The sequence below is a fragment of the Pseudorca crassidens genome, chromosome 8 (genome assembly GCF_039906515.1).
Source record: "Pseudorca crassidens isolate mPseCra1 chromosome 8, mPseCra1.hap1, whole genome shotgun sequence".
Lineage (NCBI taxonomy): Eukaryota > Metazoa > Chordata > Mammalia > Artiodactyla > Delphinidae > Pseudorca > Pseudorca crassidens.
Window position 1 is genome coordinate 80,945,634 of NC_090303.1, and position 17,330 is coordinate 80,962,963.

A 17,330-nucleotide genomic window follows, 5' to 3' on the forward strand; every position below is an offset into this window, starting at 1 on the left:
GTGTAACGTCGTACTTATTAAAAAAAATATCAGGAGCGAAGAAAAGAAAGGTAACTTTAATGATCTTAGCAAATTGAAAGGAAGTAGGCTATTATTTCCTGGCCCAGGTCCTTGAAATCTCTAAAACTGTTAAAAGTGGACTTCTTTACAGAAAGGAAAGAGTTCATCTTAAATAACATGAAACTACATTTCATGTATATTTCAAATATTCTATAACCCATGAAAACTAAATATTACTAATTCAATGTACTATCGCAAAACTTGCCTATGCATACCTAACAGCCTGAAGAATGAGAAAGCTGTTAATACACTGATTTGGGGTTTTATTGGTTTGTTTTGAAGGATGGGCAGCCAGAGAAAATATCTGTTATAACTTAGTATCCACACGCAAATTAGTCATTAAACTGATTTTTTTCATTTTCCCCTATCTCATCAAAGTATTATAATAGAGAAATTGTTTTCTAGATCAAGGGAAAAATATGTAAGTTATTTTTCTAAATAAGTGTATCTTTCCCTGTTAAACATCTACTTAGCATTCTCACTTTCATTCCTCTCTCTCCCTCCCTCTCACTCTCATCATTTCTGAGGAATATCTTCCTTAAAAAATGGCATGGGGGCTTCCCTGGTGGCGCAGTGGTTGAGAGTCCGCCTGCCGATGCAGGGGACACGGGTTCGTGCCCTGGTCCGGGAAGATCCCACATGCTGCGGAGCGGCTGGGCCCGTGAGCCGTGGCCACTGAGCCTGTGCGTCCAGAGCCTGTGCTCCGCAACGGGAGAGGCCACAACAGTGAGAGGCCCGCATACCAAAAAAAAAAAAAAAGCATGATTTAGGGACTTATTAAACACTGAATTCTTAATAATTCAGAACTGTCATCATAAACATTAATTATTTTAACAAAGCTGAAATAAAGTCATGCCTTTAAGAGCAAGAAGAAGAATAATAAGGAACAATAACAGGCCTTTACTGGAGCCACCCACAAAAGTGCCTCATCAAAATAGCTATGTAGAGATACTGGATCCTACCCTACCTAAACGGCCTCAAGCAGGTATGATTTTGTGTGTGTGTGCGTGTGTGTGCGTGTGTGTGTGTGTGTGTGTGTGTACACATGCTTTATATACTTTATTTCCTAGTCCCCTTTCTTGATAAGACTGTCAGATAGTACTTTTTTAGTATACTTGCCTCTAGAACTTCACAGTGCCGTACCAACCATATTAAAACTATATCGCATTCAAAGTTTTTAAAATTGCATCGAAAATTAGTCTAGTTATCATTCTGAAGAGAAACAGTCTAATGAACTGTCCTAGGAATTTCTGGACATGAATTGCATGGCAACTATTTGATTTCATGAATTGCATGGCAACTCCTATTTGATTTCTTCAAATTGTGAAGTAAGATTTTAAGATATACCACTGACTTAATAACAGCTTTTCACTGAGAAAAAAAATCACTGCACTAATTCTTTTCTTTTTTCAAATTATAAATTAAGAAAAAATTAACTGATTTGCCACCTCCTTACAGAAACTTAGCAAAAAACTCCTAGGAGAGAACACAGGCAAAACGTTCTCTGACATAAATTGTACAGTTTTCTTAGGTCAGTTCTCCAAACTACAAACACACACACATATACAACTAATCAATTCTGGGTCAATTCAACAAATGCTTTAGTTTTGGTCTTTATACATCCACAATAGCTTCTGAATTACTGCTAAGGTCTCCTCACTGAGTTCCCTACCTAAAGTCTCCTCCTGGTAGAAGAAAATAAATTTAAAAATAACTTATGAGATAATCAGGGAAATTGGAACACTGACTTGATATTTGATTATATAGAGGAATTACTGTTAAATTATTTAGGCATAATGATGAAATTGTGTTTATTCAAATAGATAGTAAGACACATAGATATACATAGATATGTGTGTATACATACATGAATACATTGATGATATTTCATGGTTTATAAAAGCTCATGTTAATATTTCAGTAGTATAATTGTACTATGGTATGTATTCATTTGTATATATACATATACACATACACATATAATTTTAGGATGCTTTCTCTTTTACATACTGAAATTTTTAGGATTTAAATTATATAATTCCTGATATTTGCCTCAAAATAATCTGTGGCAGTAAAATGAAAAGATGAAACAGATGAAATAAGAGCCTGAATGCTGATAACTGAAGTTAGATATTTGGAATATGGACAGTCGTTATACAATTCTTACCACTTATATATATGTTAGAAATTTTTCATAATAAAAAGTTTAAAGACTAACAAATAAAATATTCCACTAAAAAACTAAGTGCCTACTCTTTGATGTTTCTCCCCAAATCCTCCAGGCAGATTCAGCCTATTGAGGCTGCTATTCCAGTTCTATTATAGTTACCACCATTAAATGATTTTCCATTAGGCTAGAGATAGTGGACTCCATAAGGTCAAGCACTGTGTCTTACTCATTTTGGTTTCTCCAGAGCCTAGCACGGAGTCAAGCAAAATGTCAGCACTTAATAAATGTTTACTGAACCTAAATGAAAAAAGAGACAGAGTACAGACAATCTCATCTGACTGCCATTTTGCAGAAACCATTGTTTTTTCCCACGTCATTTACTTGTTAGTAACAACCATAAATCAAAAAGGATTGAAACCATATATCTAATATTCCTGCAACATCATTATAGAAGTACTGTCTAACTCTGAGCAACTTCTTTGGAGACTTATCAATGACTCAACAATGTTTTACAGCTATATGCTTCAATATTGTTTAATTACCAAAACTGGTTTTGCAAATATCTAGAGGATCTCCAATTAACATCAAAGATGTTATGAGATTCTTACAGAAAGTTAATTTTAAATCATTTTAATACGCATGCAGAAAAAATCTGTAAGATTATACACCAAACAGTGGTTAATTTCTGGAGATGTGCTGTCCAATACAGTATCAACTAGCCATATGTGGCTATTTAAATTTAATTAAAATGATATTATACAAAGTTTAAAATTTAGTTCCTCAGCTGTACTAGCCATATTTTAAGGGCTCATTGGCCAAATATGACTAGTGGCTATCATATTGACAGCACAGATATAGAACATTTCCATCACCGCAAACAGTTCTACTGGATGGTGCTACTGATTTTACTGTGCTGATCTTGTAACCTGCAACATTGCTAAATTCATGTATTAGCCCTAGTAGCTTTCTTTTGGATTCTTTAAGATTTTCTATATATCAGATCATGTCATCTGAGAAGAGAGATAGTTTTACTTCTTCTTTTACAATTTAGATGTCTTTTATTTCTTTCTTATTTAGTTGCTCTGGCTAGAAGTTCCAGTACAACGTTGAATAACAGTGGTGAAAGCAAGCATCCTTGTCCTGTTCCTAACCTTGGGAGGAATGCTTTCAGTCTTTCACCACTGACTATGATGTTAGCTGTAGGTTTTTCATAACTGATCTTTACTATGTTGAGAAGTTCCCTTCTATTCCTAGTTTTCTGAGTGTTTTGATTATGAAAGTGTGTAGAATTTTTCAAATGCCTTTCCTGCATCAATTAAGATGATCGTTTGTGTTTTTTTCCCTTTGCTCTATTACTGTGATATATTACAATGACTGATTTTCTTATGTTGAACCAAACATCATTTCTGGGATAAATCCCCCTTGGTCATTGTGTTTACTCCTTTTAATATGCTGTTGTGTTTGGTTTGGTATTATCTTGTTGGGGATTTAGCAGGCATTTCTTTTTATAACAATTATAGAAAATATTATAAAAATACAGAGTTATAGCTCATTATTTTTTAGTTAGTGAGAATTATTTTTTAATTAAGTGAAGAGAAAATGTATATATCTTTAAGCTATTCTATTGAACACTAAAAATTAAACTTAAGTGAGAGGAAAAATTGTCCCTTTTTATGTCAATGATAAGTTTTACTAACCTCTTACAAGTGTTCAATTTTAAAGATGTTGCTTTTTTAAGTATAATTTTTTATATACCTACAAATATATAATGAATCACTAAAATATGGCCTATGGGATAAATACAGCATCTTCAATAATTCTAAGCCTACTGCAAAAAAGATAAAGTAATATAAAAATACTTTACCCCTTCATAGAAAACTTTAGCACAGTCCTTTGCTAATTTTCCAAAAAATAATACACTGAGGGTGTTGATATCCGAATTTGAATTTTCTTGTTCTGTGGAGAAACACAGACACACAGAAAAACACTTTAGATATAAAGGTGTTCTAGACAAGAAAATTGATGACAACTAAATTCTAAAAACTATAGATAATTCAAAATATAATTATGAAGAAGAGTAATTAAAACGTTTAAAATTCACTTGTAGTTTACTCTTAACAACTTAAGTATCATAAAAATAATGTATAGAATGCTACTAGGTGTTAAAACCAAAATTATAACTAGTTGCACCTAAAATATGTTTTACAAATTTCTGTAAATACTACATTAACATCATATAATGACCACTTTCAATTTATTTTCACATGGTTATGATCAAAAGAACTGAATAAGTTACAATTATTCAATTTTTATAGTGTATAACATATCACTCCCCAAATACTTCATTTTTACTGATCTTCTGGTAATCTATAAGTATTAGAACATGAAGTTTTAATCTAGGGAAGTGTGTTCTTCTCCCCCAGCACCCGCATATTGAAGAATAAACGAGCATGTGTGTGTAAAAACCAAGCTATTTGTGATTTTGACAATGAAAATTACTAGGAAAAGAAGAAACAAACATTTTACAGTAATCTCATTTGTATATTCTAGGCTTTGATAAAGAATCTCCATAATCTTCATTCTTCAGAGGCCACCTCCTAGAACCACTGAAGCAAGTCCAAATACTAAGATTCAATTACTATGTCATCGGAGGGAGGTCGCATTAATATAAGCTTTCAAACATTCAACTACTCGAAGAAACTGCCTTTATATCAGACTTTCATGTATCTATGAAGTACATGAAAGATCTTTCTAAAATTTGCAGTGTTACTTAAAACTCCTGAATCTGCTACTTTATCACCAGCAATGAAACAACTACATCTGTCTATTGCCTCCTTTCACCTACCTCTTTCATCCAACTCCTCAAAACAAGTATATACATAAACTGAAACACTAATGTTCCTTAAAAACAAAAACACAATGGCTTCTAATCAAGATATAACTTACTTCTTTAATATCTTAAATGACCTATCAAATGTCTATTTCTGGCCATGACAGAGTAACAGGGACGGGATTTGCTCTCCAGCCTTAAAGCAACTAGAGAAGTAAGAAAATATATATAAAACAACAGTTTTCAGACACTGGACAACAGTAAGTGCAGGTAAGTGATCTCTTTGAGATGGAAAACAAAGCAATAGCCCCGGCTTACTTCCTGGAAAGAGTTTCCAGGCAGCAGAAAATGGAGGTAAAAATCCAAAGAAAGCCCAACAGCCTCACTGAATTCAGAAGAGTTCAGATTTGAGGACAGCAAGGCAGCTAGAATCTGCATGACATGGTGCTGAAAGGAAGACAGCAGCATAGATAGATAAGAGCGCTCTGGAGATGGGTGCCTTCTGGTCTTTGGTTGAGTACTGATCTACAAAAGCATGGTAGGAAAGGGATTAGAACCACTTGAAAGAAACAGGCAGAACAATTCTGAGACTCACACAGGGCTGTGAACTGTTCTGGTTCCAACCAGCCAGAGTGGAATCCTCATACACAAAACACATAGTAAACTTGTCAGAAGGGCACTTCCTTAGTGATAAGGGCAAATTAGCCCCCAAATAAAGGCTGCTCTAGATCCATCCTACCAAAGCTAACCAAACTGATTCCAAGAGAATTTACAGTATTCCAAAACAAAGACAAATAATATTTAAAGGATTACAAATAAATCCAATATTTGATAATATAAAATTCTAAATGTCCAGGATCCAGTTAAAAAACTGCCAACCATACAGAAAGGAAAAACACGTAAGGATTGGGGGGGGGGGGGCAGGGAATCAATAGAAAAAAACTCAGAAATGACAGTGATGACAGGATTGCCAGAGGAGATTTTGGAACAGTTATTAAAAGTACATGTTCAAGGAAGTAGAAGAAAATAGATGAGGAGAACTGGCAGATATGAAAAAACTCAAGATGAACTTCCAGAGTTGAAAAATATAATATTAGAAGCTAACAGTACACTGATTGGAGTTAACAGCAGATTAACAGACAAGAAATGTTACTGAAAACTGGAAAATAGAGAAAAATTAATGAAAAGAAAGGCCGATTTTAAAGATCAGTAAAATAAATCTCTAGCCAGAATGATCAGAAAAAAAAGTGAGAGAGAGAGAGAAAATAGTCTCAAATTATCAAATCAGTGAAATGGGACACCACTACAGATCCTACCAACATTAAAAGCATATAAAAAGTATATTATGAATGACTTTATGCCAATATATCTGACAACCAAGATGACCTGATAAATTCCCTTAGAAACATAAATTACCAATCACTACAGGAAAAGACAGATTCCTATCATATTTTTCATAAATTTAACAAAATATTAGCAAATCATACCTAGGAATATATAAAAGGATAATACATCAGGCATACCACCTTATCCTGCTCTATTTGTCTACAAACCACATTTCTATCAATTATTACTTTATATAATTATTTGTTGAATTTATTTATTCCCCTACAATGTAAACTCCATGAATGCAAGAATGTTGTTTCGGTCACTGCTATATTCCCTGTACTTAGAACAGTGTCTGATATATATCTGGTTTTCAATAGTTGTAGAAATGTGGTTCAAAGTTTGTTTCCCATTCACTGCTGTAGACCATTCTTTATTCATTCAACTAATTTCAGACTTCAGATGAGATTTACTTTGGTCCCCAAGTATTCTAAACTCTTACCAGGATTATTTAAGGGTTACTAGGAAGAAGAATTCTCCCTCATGTAACTACACTTGGGTAAGAAATAACATGCTGAAAGTAGCATTTTCTTAAAATTTGCTAAGCTGTTTGGGTCACATTAGTGAAACTAGAAGTAGGGGGATGAGTTGGTTATTGTAATAGTCTAGATAGGACGTTAAAGGAATCTGAAGTATAACAGAAGCAATGGGAGAATGGGGAGAGGATAGACTTCGGAGAAAAAAATTTAGAGAGGAAAAGAATAACTTTTCATTCCATAGATTCTTACACTAGAAATGATTTTTGTGCTTATGTGTGTATGTATACATACACAAAGTTACCCATTTCCAGATTACAAGCAAAAAGTTAAGCAGAAATGGTCTTCTTATATACCTTGTAGTCCAATCTTCAAAACAGCTCTTCTGTTTCCACCATAAGTTAAAGAAGAGATAAGTGAGAGTTTTCCCTGAAACGAGAGAAAAACAGTTACACAGAAAAGCCAAAAGAGATTATAATACCAAGATACAAGTAAAAATTAGAATAAATTTTTTAATTTGCTTTATTCATCATTACAAAATACTGGAAAGAATCCAAGTACTGCTATACTGGGGAATGGATAAACAGACTGTGATGGAATTCTAGCAACCAATAAAAAGTAATACTATTGGGCTTCCCTGGTGGCGCAGTGGTTGAGAGTCCACCTGCCGATGCAGGGGACACGGGTTCGTGCCCCGGTCCGGGAAGATCCCACATGCCACGGAGCGGCTGGGCCCGTGAGCCATGGCCACTGAGCCTGTGCGTCTGGAGCCTGTGCTTCGCAACGGGAGAGGCCATAACAGTGAGAGGCCTGCATACCGCCAAAAAAAAAAAAAAAAAGTAATACTATTGATAAACTCAACAACCTGAAGAATCTCAAATGTCTTGAGTGAAAGAAGCCAGAATCGAAAGGCTACCTACTGATACCTGTAACATATAATACTGTACATCAACTATATTTCAATTAAAAAAATAAAAGGCTACATACTGTATGATTCAATTTACATGGCATTCTTGAAAGGCTAGAATACTGTATACTCTCAGAAAACTGGTCAAAAGTGGTTGCCAGGGATTGAAATTAGGGTAGCAGCTGACTCTAAAATTTTTTGGGGGAGGGTGATCATCTGTTCTATAGCTTGATTATGGTTGTAGTTATACGTTTTTATATATCTCTCAAAACTCACAGAACTGTATAGTAAAAACAATGAATTTCACAGTAAAATGTATTTAATAAAATTCAAGAAACATAAATATGTTTCTTGAGATATCTACAGACACGTGCAGGTTAGACAAAGGAATTTAAGAATTCAAACTGACATTTTACTTATATATAAAAGGGTTTATTTTAGTAACACTAATAAAAGTACTAGAATTTAAAAAATATTTCATTTAAATGCTTCTATATCAAACACACAAAATAAGAGAAGAATGATAAAGTTAGATACAGCTCAGTAATAATTAGTATTAATGACTTGTCACAAAGAAAAGGAATCTAATCACAGCACTTTATTAATAAATACAAGTATGCAAGAAACATCATCCGAATCAACCAAATGCAAAATGAGTTTACAAATACTAACAAGCATTTGATTAGGAATTTAAATTCAATGAAGTAGAGAAGACCAACTGTAATACGTAATACTCTATTTCATATGAAACAAAATATAAGGAAAATGGAAAATAAACAAAGGAATAAAAGATAAATGTCTACATGGAGAATATTGATTAGAAGGGCAAAACTGAAGTGTGGCATTATTTCTCCTTCTTTTACTATCAGACCCATTTTATCAGTAAGTCCCTTACCTCCTTCCCAGCATTCTTAACTTTGTCCAAAACTTAAATATACAATAACTAAAATTAAAAATTCACTAAATATGCATACAATATTGGATATAACCCCAAAAAAAGTTCAGTAAACTTAAAGACAGAACAATAGAAATTCCACAATCTGAAAATCCCTCAGCCAAAAAAGAAAACAAAAACAAAATAGTACTGAAGAAAAACAAACTACCTCAGAGACCAGAAGTACAGTATCAAACAGTCCAACATACAAACATACATGTAACCGACATCCAGAAGGAGAAATGAGTAATAATATACTAAAAAAAAAAAAATCCAAGAAACATTAGCCAATAATATCCCTAATTTGATGAACAACATTGACTTGTGGATCCAAGAAGCTCAGTTACCCACAAGCAAGAGAAATTCAAAGAAAAACCACACCTAGGCACTTGACAATCCAACTGCTGAAAACAAAAGACAACTATTCTGAGTTACGAAAATTCTTACCTCGATATATTTCCTGCTATAATCACAACCTGGCTGTAGGTATCTGAAATCTACTTTGTGTAATTTACTTAGCAGATCAACTTCAGGCAGTCCTTTGACTTCTTTTATTAATTCAAGTGGCATATCAGATCTGCTTCACAGTGCCGTGGAAAGCAAATTCAGTTAGGGAAGTTGATAGCTTACTGCTGAAAACACAAAGCCCAGTGTTTTATCCAAAATGTAGTCAATAATTTGCTTTAAGCTTCTTTGATTTAGTTTTGCTTTTCCTTTCCTTTAAGTTAGTCATCACTGTTGGGGGAGAGGGAGGAAGGATGGATTATGCTATAATTTTATTACAGGGATCAATACACGCATCCTCCTAAGGCATTGAAACTTAACCCTTTTTTATTTAGTTTTATATCTAAAGAACTACTTCTAAAAGCCAGTTTTAGGATCTGTACACACTGCACTAGCAATTGCCTTTACCACTGTGCTTTAAAATGTACAAACTATGGGGAAGGGAAGGGAGGTTGAAAAGTTTTGGGTTTGTTTTTTAATCCCTTTGGCAGTTTTAATATTGTGTGAGCAAATTGTGCACGAAAAGCTTATTACTCCAAAATATATCAGTTGCCTCCCCCCCTCCAGCCCCTATGCAATCGAAAGAAACGACTATTGAACTGATGTTAACTTGTGCATTGCAGATTCAATCTTTTTTCTCAAACTTCTTGCCTGGGACACGAACTAGTGTCGATATTTAATTTTAGTGTGTGCCCACCAAGCTTCTCCAAGCCAGCTGGCCGTCTAGAGGGCGGGGGTCCTGCATTAACTCAAGTCAGCTGCTCACAAAACGCCAAGCAAGATGGTCAACACAGCAAGCTCACAAGAAAGACAAGTACGAACAGTTTCTCTGCAATAACTTCTCCAAATTTTTATCTAAACTAAATCAGCCTCTTCATAATACTGGTTCAGGTCCCGACTCACCTTGTACCCAAGCAACGAACTCCAAACGTACTTGGAAATTGACCAGCGCTCTAAACAGAAACCCGGAAGAGTTCAGACTGGCGCGCCCGTGACGTCACACGCACGCTAGCAACCCAGTCCTACGCATGCGTACACAGTCGGTAGGCGGGGGTAATCTGCCCCTTGCTCCTGGGCGCTTGGAAGGACGAGTTGCGAGACGGTTTCCAGGCCTAAAATGCCCTGGAAGTTTCACGGAACACCTAGAGGGTGCGGTACCTGGGGAAGCGTGAGGCGGCTGTACTTCTCCCGCTCCCCGAATTTCCTCCGCTCCCCTTAGCCCCGCCCCGCCTATTTTGTGCAAACCGTGTGGGGGAGGGGTGTGCGGGGCGGTGGGAGACGGGAACGCTATGCTCTGTGGTTCCTAAATCCTGTAGCCAATGAAAAGCCTTTCCAAAACCAGAGCGGGTTTTAAGATTCCGTTTGGTAGGCTGGAAGTTCCTGTGGGCAGGGCCCTTATTTTAGCTTCCATTTCTCTCCCCCTAAAAGGAAGCGCTCAAATGCAACTTTTACAGTGAAATAATTCCACCAATGAGTAATGCTACTTTTCAGACACATTTGATTAACCACTTTGTTTATAGGGCTATGATTTTGTGCTATAATTAATGAGACATTGTTAAATGTGAATCCTCTGCTAATTTCTGATTTATGCCTCCAGTCATTTGATTTAAGCGAAACCACCTCAGTCCAAAACTATAATGAAGAATTACATAAATATTTCCAAGCCTATTTGGACTAAAATATCTGCCGTACATATATATTTGCAGGAAGAAATAGCTAACTATATTTAAAGAAAGTATTTTTTTCAGCAGGAAGCACTTGGTGTTAGTCCATCTTCCCTTTCTCTCCCTCCCCTGATTCATATATCACCAGTTGTGGTAACAGTCTGAGCTCAGCAGCTGGCCATTAGAGGAAAACTTTCCTAAGTAAGGCTTAGATCCTCTCCTTGTTCCTACCCTGGTCTCTACCAGCTCATAAAAACTGTTCTTGCCTAAGTGAAGCCCTCCACCTTGGCCCTGGATCCTTGCCATGTTCATTTCACCTGTCATAAATTACATATCTTCTCTCAACCTATTTTCAACTTTTCCTTCTTATTCTTTGTGTTGATCTGAAACAAAGAAACTACCGGATAATTCTTCAGCAAAGATGGGTTTATTTGGGATCAGCAGAGCATGGCAACTCAGGGTCTGCAGCCAGGGGGAGACATGCAAGACCCAGACTGGCAAGGGAAGAAGAAAGCTGATACAGAGGGGGAAAGGGAGTTGTGAGGGTTTTAGTAAACAAAGAGTCCATGGCTTTTCATTGGCTGAGTCTTTGCCGGGAAAGAAGTCTTTCTTCTTCCTGTTGAGGTCAGCAGGGTGTGAGAGCTCCCTCTTCTGGTTTCCCAACTCTATTTAATTGAGGTTTCTGTTTATTAATTTTTTACATTTGCCGTTGGCATTTAAACACATTCTTCCACAGCCTAAGCTTACTAAGGGCAAGGAGAATTGTTTACTATTGTATGCATAAAACTTGAGCAGTTCTGTAGGTGCTAAATATTTGTTGAATAAATGAATGTTCAGGAAAAAATTTTCTCTTTCCTCACCTCTAGCTTCCATCATTCCATTTCACCCCCAATTCTACCCTATTAACACTGAAATTGCCTTTCCAAGATAACTGAAGACCTCTTTGTTGCTAAGCCAAAAGGATACTTTTTAGTCTTTCTTACTCATCTTTTTAAAAAGTATTTTCATTTTGCTACTGTAACTGAGCAGGACCCTATGAGGCCTTCCAGGGACAGGACCCACCCCCCCACCCCCCACCACCAATGTCCTTCACCTGCTTCTTGTCTGTAGAAAACCTTTAGCCAAACAATAAATTCAATCAGAGAAATGAGAAAATGCAGAAACAAAGGAAAATAGTCAAATAAGACAAAATAATGATGGTTTAGCCATTAAACAAAGTTAAGGACCTTTGGCTCCTCCTTAAAGGCTATAGAAAACATTCTGAGCCATATCCTTTGAGCTGTCTTGCAGATAGTGAAACGCCCACCAGGTGGAAGATGTTAACTGTATGCTGCCCACAAGCATGTAGACCCCCAAACCAGTTGGAACCAGAAGGTTGATGATGTTGATGCCCAGTTACCTCACCACCAACCAATTGGAAGAATGTCCATGTACTGATCATGTGCCCCCAAACCCTCTCCTCAGCATGTAGCCCTTTTCCTCTTTACCCTGTATAATCTCCAAGCAAAACCTAGGGAGTTGGGAGTTGGTTCTTTGGCCATAAGTCCACCTTCTCCCCAGGACTGCTAGCTTCCTCAATAATGCTATCTTTCCTTTTACCCAATATTTGCCTCTCAGTATTGGATTCTTGAGCAATGAGCAGCCAAGTTTGAGTTTGGTAACACTACCACATGTTCTTAGTTTTTCTCTTATCCTCCATCAACTGAACCTTTCAAAGTTTTCTTTTTTCTTTCCTATTTAGCCTGTAAATGTCCATATCCCACTGTGATGCAGATATCTAACAGAAGTGTACATAACTGCTTTATTTGTTGTGATTGTTCTCAATTACTCTAGAACCCAGATGTTCCCTACATATCCAAGTAACTTCCAGTCTTGTTTCTTCTTCACAACCTCCCAATTAGTGGCAGAGCTGGGGATGCATCTGGCTCCAGATCCTATACTTCTTTCCCTGACATTAGCAATTAGTTTGTCCTACCAATGAAGAAAATTGAACATGAAATACAGCATAATTTAAGACAATAAAAGGAGAAAAAAAAGAAACTGAATCAACTAGACAAGGTTACTGAACTCATATAATGCCAAAACAATCCATTATTGTTTTTCTACATCCATTGAAGCAGCATAAAAAGCTACTCCAAGACTAATAATTAATGTAATAGCTATTACAAATTATAATTTTTAAACATGCGGAGAAGAAAGTTTTGGTATAAAATCTACAATGTAAAAATTTTCAATTTTTAAGAAAAGTTAAAATGAGATTCTCACTAATGAATAATGAGCACTAAAAGAATTTTTTTAATTGAGAAAAGCATAAATATAAGGATTCAGTGCTGTTATTCTCAGTAATTGACCAAAATGAAAGAAATTAATCTACAAATTTCTGGTACTTTTTATCTCTTATTAGCATTTTTAAACTGCTTTTTAATATTTACTTTTTAATGTTGAAATTTTGAACTGAATTTTCTAGACACCCAACACTTCAATTTTATTTCCTTTGCATTTCATTAATTGTGGGGCCATTAACCCATTCCTATTGCAATCAACTATCTTCCTGCAAGCATTTGTTATCATGTTGCATCCCAACAGCTTGATAATATCATGTTCTACTTATTCCTGAGATTTCCCAACAGTAATATCTAGGCTACATTGTTTAGCATTCATTTCCTCATAATTCAATAGCATTTCTGTCCAATCCTATTGAACATCTCAATAAATGTATAAAATCCTATTTCTAAAGCATCAAATTTTTATATTGTTATACAGTTGAACCAAGATATCTCAAACAAATTTATATTTCAAGTATAAATTTAAATATGTAATAGGTATGTAATCACAGTGCATATTAGGAAAACAACAGAGATCTTTTTAGACATAATATTGAGTATCACAAATTGGGGGAAAAAAATCAATGTCTATTGAAGAGATTGCCCAATAACATGTATTTTAGTAGTATTTTTAAAAATTCACATATGACTTCCAGTTTTCTTCGAACGAAATTCAGTGAAAAGCCCTGTCTGAGAGGAATACTAAGGGACAAACCACACACTAAGGAAAAAGTGAATGGCTGGAAACAGAAAATAACAGCCTAAAAGCCCAGTTAACATTACAGGGATACACATGTGTGAAGCAAGGCTGCACTAAGCAAGAAGGGCCATGATTTTATCATGAAGAAGAGTGGGATATTCTCTGCTGGACGATGCCATGAGGCACGTAAGTAACTCATAGTGTCTAAGAGGCACAGGGTTGATTGAGACAGGCTGTCTCAACAGAGATAATCTTCAGTTAAGTTACACCAAAGATATATATTGAGATGAAAAAAGCCTGCATTCACAACATCAACATGAGTTAATTCAGAATAAGATTCTCTGACAAAACCGTTTATAGAAAAAGCAAAACAAAGAAACAAACAAACCAAAAACCCCCCAAGATCCCCAGGTGCCAACGTGTGGGAAGAACCACGTTGCCTAAGAAAATGGTTGGTTCTTCAAGTTTCTCTGTAGAGGTGGGGAAGAGGGAGAAATTGAGAAGGAACCAGCAAAAAGCCAGAGGGTATGCATGATTCCCTGAAGAGATGTCATTTTTTGATGCCTGTGCTGTCCTTCATTCACCCATTCAAAAAAAAAATCTTTAATAAGGTAAAGTTATTGAGATCACAGGAAGTAAGGAACTTGGTCTATGTTCAGATTGATACAAGTATAATTGAGGCAGCACACATAGAAGAGAGATAAAGAAAAATAAGAGGGAAAGACCTGCTGGAAATGAACAGACATGAAGAATAGATTAGTCAAAGGGGAACTTTCAACTTCTTAACACTGTAGACGAATGTAACTTCTTAACACTGTATGACTTGAGTTTAGAGTCCCCATTTTCTGAATGCCCTATGCTTTATACCATGTGGATATGTCCTGGAAAATACTGCAATACTACTCACATATAGAACTTTATATCTATTTAATCTTAGACTAAAAAATTGTGTTGATGGCTCGTTTTAGAAAGACTCTGGTCCAGTTCTGAAAGTTGGAGAGTGTGGTAGCAGGTAGCAGTATGTAATCTGATATTTTTCTCTTTTGTTCCCATCTTTTTTGAGTGATCAAAAATGGGCACATTTTTAAAACCTTTATAATGAATAGTTTTGAATAATGGAAAATTGATTAGGAGGTTGCATGTTTTTTTAAATTCATCATGGTTATTTGGAATAATTGAGAACCATGTGCTTTAGGTTCAAAATGCATTTTTAACACAAAAAGACATTTTGTACCTTTGTCAGATCTTTCTTCTATTAGTTTAAATAAAATCTGCATTTATTCATTACCTTCATACATTTTTTTTCAGGAAATGGAAAATTCAACATCATAGAGCCCCCTTGATGAAAATTGAGGGTATCTTATCCATTTTTCACTTGTGTACAACAACGAGAATTTCTATAGCTAAATGACAGTTTTTCTTTTCTCCCTACAATGATAGATTATAGCTACCGTATTAATTAGAGAATAAAATATCATTTGTGTTGGCCCTACTTTTTTTTTTTTTTTGCGATATGCGGGCCTCTCACTGTTGTGGCCTCTCCCGTTGCGGAGCACAGGCTCCGGACGCGCAGGCTCAGCGGCCATGGCTCACGGGCCCAGCCGCTCCGCGGCATGTGGGATCTTCCCAGACCAGGGCACGAACCCGCGTCCGCTGCATCGGCAGGCGGACTCTCAACCACTGTGCCACCAGGGAAGCCCTGGCCCTACTTTTATCTAGTCCTCAATAGTAAAACATTAGTCCAAAGTATCTTTCCTATGATTAGAGTGGAATACAAATGATTACCATGTAATCACATTTGAAGAACTTCAGTTTAATTAGGGTATATTCAACCCAGAGTGCAGTGTCAAAGTCTGGCACAGTCAAAGGAATAGAACAGATGGAGAAAAACAAACACTTGACCATTCCTAATTATTTTCATATTAAGGTGGTATAAACGAGTCCAAAGTCTAGAGGCATGTTTGTTTAACAGAGTCTTGTAAGTCTATTAGAATGTAAGGAAATGGTGAAAGGGAAATTTATTCTTTTTGCCTTGTCATTTATATCTGACCATGAAGAATTTTTTATGTACTCCAAGTAATCTGATAATCAATTCTATTCATATTAAACTTACAAATACTAATAACATTAATCTTGATAAATCTCCTCCTTAACTTTTCCTTATATTAAACATTCTTTTCTTTCTATCTCTGCCCATTAGCCTTTATATCAAACCATTCATTCCTCCCTCAGAAAAATCCTATCCTCTTTGCCACAATTACAGATTCAGGAATGAGCATGTGACCCAATGCAAGCCAAGGAGAGATGAAAAGATATTTGATGGGTACTTCTGGGAGAGATATTTTTCCTCTCTCTGTAGTGACAATATGACAAATCAGCCTCCCATCTTCCTGATACAAAGTGAGGAAACATGTAGACTAATTACTCCTGGATGCCATTCCATGACCAGAAAGGAACCAGATTTAAGATGAAGCCAGTCTGTGGTAACTGAGCAGAATGTCAGATTAAAAAAAAAAATTCTGCAAACTTGATAGCCTTAAGCCCTTGAATCAATTAATTCTGAAATTCACATGCCTCTGAATTTCTAGTTATATGAGCTCGTTTCAGTTTTACATGACTGGAAGTTGAAAGAAGGTTTCTTTCAGGCAAGCAGAAGGGAATTCATAGGTACAAGACATCTAACATCACTAATAATCTTCACTTAGCAAAATCTGAGACGAGATGGGAGGATTTTTAAAAAAACAGCCTCTAAGAGCTATATTTCCAAAATTCTTATTTCCCATGAATTCCAGACTTATATTTTCAGATGCATGCTAGATATCTCCATTCAGATGTCTAGAAGATATCTCCAACTTTCAAACCATAACAGGCCCAAGAGAGAACTCAGGATGTTATGAAACTCCAAATTGCTCCTTTTTAATATTCCCTAACTCAGTGAACAACACCATCTTCACGCAATTCATTACTCAGGCTAAACCACCTTGAGGATGCCCTTAATTATTCTTCTAACACTCCACAACCAATCTGTAAGTCCTTTGCCTCTGTCTTCAGATCATGTCCTATCCTGAATCCAGGCACTTGCCACCACCTCCATCAAGCCAATTATCTTTCATTGTTACAAAGCAACAGCTTTCTAACTATCATTCTTATCCTCTTACATCCAATTACCCACATAAGATCCAGAGTGATTCTTTAAAAAATATATTCAGAAAATGTCACTTCCCCTTGCAATATCTTTCAATGGTTTTTCATCACACTCAGAAAAATATAATCTGGCCTCTCACCACCTCCACCTTTACATTCAAATATTCTTCTGTCTCTCTGCTAAAATGTACTGACCCTCTGCTGGGTTTGAAACATCCTAAACACACTGAA

General features: G+C 35.9%; 1 protein-coding gene across 3 annotated transcripts in view; it reads right to left on the reverse strand.

Annotated features, from left to right (window-relative positions):
- POT1 (protection of telomeres 1) overlaps positions 1 to 10,473 on the reverse strand; it is a 79,163-nt gene extending 68,690 nt beyond the window's left edge. The window contains exons 1-4 of one of the 3 annotated variants that reach the window (XM_067746896.1): positions 10,171 to 10,473; positions 9,211 to 9,395; positions 7,279 to 7,351; positions 4,095 to 4,186 (exon numbers count right to left, since the gene is read on the reverse strand). In XM_067746896.1, coding sequence (XP_067602997.1) covers positions 4,095 to 4,186; positions 7,279 to 7,351; positions 9,211 to 9,333 — 288 coding nt within the window. In that variant the 5' untranslated portion in view covers positions 9,334 to 9,395; positions 10,171 to 10,473. Of the gene's footprint in view, positions 1 to 4,094; positions 4,187 to 7,278; positions 7,352 to 9,210; positions 9,499 to 10,170 lie in introns of all 3 variants that reach the window. The other 2 variants (XM_067746894.1, XM_067746897.1) reach the window with 2 other exon arrangements.
- Positions 10,474 to 17,330: the final 6,857 nt, after the last annotated feature.